Source organism: Tupaia chinensis, unplaced genomic scaffold (genome assembly GCF_000334495.1).
Source record: "Tupaia chinensis unplaced genomic scaffold, TupChi_1.0 Scaffold143602_1, whole genome shotgun sequence".
Lineage (NCBI taxonomy): Eukaryota > Metazoa > Chordata > Mammalia > Scandentia > Tupaiidae > Tupaia > Tupaia belangeri.
This window is the reverse complement of record NW_006203448.1, coordinates 178,356-182,673: the sequence shown is the minus strand read 5'-3', so window position 1 is coordinate 182,673 and position 4,318 is coordinate 178,356. Positions and strand designations below refer to the sequence as shown.

Here is a 4,318-nt window from a genome sequence, read left to right as displayed (position 1 = left end):
AGTTCATCTTTACTAGGGGTAAGCAGGCCATCTGTCTATTTTAAGGGGTAGTAGACATACTTCTACTATGAAATACTATAGCTCATGTTCCCATACTCTTACAGATTCACCTTCTGTAAGTTCTTGATCTTCTCCAGTTAAATTCACCTTCTCAGTCCCAGTGTATTTTATTGGATTGCCAGAAAAGTCATGATGCATTTTGCATAGAATAATTGCATCATAACTTTTCTGACAACCTAATATTTTCAGTGCAAATGTCTCTAGGAAGAGGAAAGGCATTTGCCCAGCCCGTGGGGAAGGCTGACTGGTGAAGCAGGCAGCGGCCAGGCCAGCTGGACCGAAGGTCGGAAGGTCCGCAGGTCCGCGTTCAGCGGGCCACCGCGGGTCACCTGCTGCCTGTTGCAGGTGCAGGTTACTTCGTGCCTTCTCACACCGGAGTCCTGGAATTTGCATTTGACAAGCAGTCCAGGAGAGGTGGCCGCCTGAGGACACCCAACTGAAAGCTGTGACTAGTGCTGGGGACAGGCAGCCCCTGCCCTGGAGTCCAGATCACCTTTCCTGGGGCCTGACTGCCCGCCTTCTCCAACTGCCTGCCTAAGGGTTGAGTTCCTAACATGCTTCCCGGTTGCTGCAAAATGGTTGCGCCATAGGAACACGCGTGTTCAGTGAACATGCAAGCCTGGGCCGCTCCTGCATGGAGGAGCATCAGGCTGCGTCTTACTCCACGGGCATGTTTTGCCAGCCCAAGGAGTTGGGGATGCTGGTCTTGACCTGGGAGGTGGGAGATTCTGGGCACCTTCCCCATGAGGCCACCTCCCGGGCTGGCCTTTCTCACCCCAGGGTAGCCAGCTGTTTGCAGGTCTTAGACACACCTCCAGGGGACTTTTCACTTTATGCTGTCCAGGGCTGTGTGGTCCCATGGGCTGCCCCTACTCCTCTGATGTGACCCCAGGTAGGGCACAGCCGCTGCCGGTGGCTCCTGGTTTGCTTCCCCTGCAAGGGCCTGGCAGTGCACTTCCCAGCTGGTCTTCAGGTCTCCTCGATGTGTCTGTGGGTTTGGTGAGGTGGGCACGGCCAGCCAGGTGCACTGCAGGAAGCCATGGCAGCTGGCCTTGCTGGGCAGTCTGCAGCCCCTGCCCTGCTCAGACGTGAGTGCAGCGTGGTCCATCCTTGGGTGCTGGGAATCGTGGCTGCAGGTAAAGTGGAGCCGTGACCACCTGTCCTCGGCACACGGCGCTGTTGTTTCTCCCCTCCCCGGAGTGATGCTCTTGTACCTTGGTCGGGTACTCCTTTTTGACCTGCCCTTTGGCTGCAGCCTTCCAAGGAGCCTGTGCAGGATTTCTGGGCTTACTGCGCACGTGCCCCTAGGTAGTGGCAGTGCTTGCCCTGGGGTCTAGGCAGCCGTGAGCGCGCGCTCGGTGGCTGTCCTTTCCCGCGTTCCGGAATGAGCCCGCGTGCTGCCCAGGGTATTTGAGGAATGAGGTCTGCCCCCGTGGTAGAGCAAACGGCCACTTTCTGCGCGGGCTAGTCGGGGTCTGCAGTCAGCCCTGCGGGAGGCCCAGGCCAGCAGCCCTGCTCTCCTCCCCGTGGTGTTGCCTCATCGGGACTGAACCTGTCAGCGACTGCGGAGCCCACCGTGAGGGGAGGCCCCAGGGTGCACACTGGCGTGTCCTCAGACGTGACTTAGCACAGTCTGGTTGTTGGGCGCACAGGGACTTGGGTGAGCTCCTGCGCTGCCTCCCTGCAGACCTCTGGGTGACAGACAGGAAGCGTTGGTGGGGTCTTTATCACCTGGAGGGGTGAGCGCAGGGGCACATAGCACGGCACCTGGAAGGGTCCGCCTGGAGTCAGGGTGACAGCACAGCGAGGCTCCTGGTGGTTTGGGCCAGGCTCCGCCACAGGCTCAGCATGGTGGTCAGGTGCTCTTCCTTGTCCTTGTTCCTGGAAATTGATTTTCAAATGTGATTTGTCTACCGCCTAGGCCCCTCGCTAGCAGACGGCCTCCTGCCATCCTGAGTCTCCAGCAGCATCTCCTGCCTGGTGGGCTTCGGAGTCATGGCAACAGAGGAGAAGAAGCCAGAGACCGAGGCCGCCAGAGCGCAGCCGACCCCCTCGTCATCGGCCACTCAGAGCAAGGTGCTCGCCTCGGCTCCCTGGGGCCTCCAGGGCGTCGGAGATGTCTCAGGTCCCCAGGGGGTCTCCCTCCGCAGTTAAATATCGTGCTGTTGTTCCCTGCGTGTGGCGTGCCCTGCTGGTGGTTCCCAGACCTGCCATGGAACGATTCGTGGTCCAGTTTGTAGGGGTCTGTGGGCCCCAGGAAAGAGCTCTTAGTAAGCCCCGTGGGCCCCAGTTCTAGTTTGTGGGCAGCCGCAGGCTTGGCTGGAGCGAGCAGTGCTTTGGCAGTGGGGCGGGTGCTGAGGCGCGGCTGGAGCTGGCGGGGACCTCTGATGCAATGGTGTCCCGTGTTGGGGTGGCGGCCCCTATGCCAGGGGGGGTGGATTTAGGGAGAAGTAGCGGGTGTGTTCCATTGGCAGCGAGGTCCGGGGGCAGGTGCCCGGCAGGCGCTCATGAGATAGGTCTGAGCTCGAAATGGGACTTCGGGGACCTCGCCCGGGCTGGCATCGCACTAAGTGTGCTGCCCCTCCAACAGCCTACGCCTGTCAAACCCAACTACGCCCTGAAGTTCACCCTGGCTGGCCACACGAAAGCTGTGTCCTCTGTGAAGTTCAGCCCGAACGGGGAGTGGCTGGCGAGTTCGTGTGCGTATCCGAGTTCCTAAGCAGCTGGGGGGCGGCCTGGGCTGTAGGCAGGCGCCGGGGTGAGGGGGGTGACGGCTCACTTCTACCGCGGGCCTCGGTAGCAAGCCCGTGCCCCCTCACTGGAACTGTGAGGGACTGCCCAGTGCCTGGGGCCTGGCAGGGGACTGGCCCTGTCCCTCCTGTGGCTGAGCCGAGGTACCTGAGCGCTTTAGTCCTAGTGGCTTCCGGGCTCCTGTGTGGGAGAAGCCAGCGCAGACCGCAGCCTCGGGCTGGTGGACAGCCCTGCCCCTGCTCTAGCCGCAGCTCCTCCTCTTTCAGCTGCCGATAAACTCATTAAAATCTGGGGAGCGTACGATGGGAAGTTTGAGAAAACCATATCTGGTCACAAGCTGGTAGGTGTCAGCCGCACACCACGAAGGTAACTGGGACTCGCTTCTCGGGACCCGAGGGCTAGGGTGCCAGCCCCCAGCCCTGCCGTCCTCCTGCAGTCGTTTACCCGAACGCCTGTGACCCGCACAGGACCCAGCCTGCGAGGCCTGGAGGGCAGGAGCCTGCCTGTCCTCGAGGCAGGGCCATGTGCTGGTCTTTGGGCTCCGTGCCAGCTGGAGGGGTCTCTGCTTCTGTGGGGATGGTGGCGTTCGGGGGCGCGGCCAGCTGCCGGCTAGTTGTTTTCGTCCTGCCCGGATGATCACCTTTTTACATCTTACCCCAAGGGAATATCCGACGTGGCCTGGTCTTCAGACTCGAACCTCCTCGTGTCTGCCTCTGACGACAAAACCCTGAAGATCTGGGATGTGAGCTCGGTAAGCAGCCCTGGCTTCTCCCTTGGGACAGCTGAGGCAGGGCCTGCCGGGGAGGCCGCGTGTTTGGGGCACAGCCAGTCTCGAGGGGTGTGTGGATAAGTTTGGGGACAACGCTGGGAATACCTTTGTCTGCCGGTGCTGTCTCAGGGCAAGTGTCTGAAGACCCTGAAGGGACATAGCAACTACGTCTTCTGCTGCAACTTCAACCCCCAGTCCAACCTCATCGTCTCAGGATCTGTGAGTATCACCTCCTCTCCGGGCGACCCCTGGGGCCCTGCCGGCAGCACCATGGGGGGGGTGCTGCCAGGACCTGGGTTCTGGGGAAACTGGCACCCACCGTCCTTCCCACAATCACTTTAACCTCTCTGGTCATCTTCAGTTCGATGAGAGTGTCAGAATATGGGACGTGAAAACCGGGAAGTGCCTGAAGACTTTGCCTGCTCACTCGGACCCAGTCTCAGCGGTAAGTCCCCGGCATGGGAAAGTGGTGCGGTCCAGGCTGCGTCTCCGTGAGCACCAGCTGGCCTCCAGCCCTGCGTCCCTCTGAGTGTCAGGGCAGCGTCTGCCCAGGTCCCTCTGCTGCGGGAGTAGGGCACTGTTCAGCCGTGGGTCCCTCCGGAAGGCCCCGTGGTGGTGCCCAGGTCCCTCTGTTGCAGGAGTAGGGCACTGTTCGGCCGTGGGTCCCTCCGGAAGGCCCCGTGGGGGTGCCCAGGTCCCTCTGCTGCGGGGGTAGGGCACTGTGCAGCTGTGGGTCAC

General features: G+C 61.2%; 1 protein-coding gene across 1 annotated transcript in view; it reads left to right on the top strand.

Annotated features, from left to right (window-relative positions):
• The first annotated feature begins 1,981 nt into the window (after positions 1–1,981).
• The window catches only part of WDR5 (WD repeat domain 5), a 19,574-nt gene continuing 17,237 nt past the window's right edge, over positions 1,982–4,318 (top strand). Inside the window, 6 exon segments of the mRNA XM_027766611.1 lie at positions 1,982–2,136; positions 2,651–2,759; positions 3,078–3,151; positions 3,473–3,562; positions 3,710–3,799; positions 3,942–4,025. Of these exon segments, the coding sequence (XP_027622412.1) occupies positions 2,056–2,136; positions 2,651–2,759; positions 3,078–3,151; positions 3,473–3,562; positions 3,710–3,799; positions 3,942–4,025 (528 nt within the window). The 5' untranslated portion in view covers positions 1,982–2,055.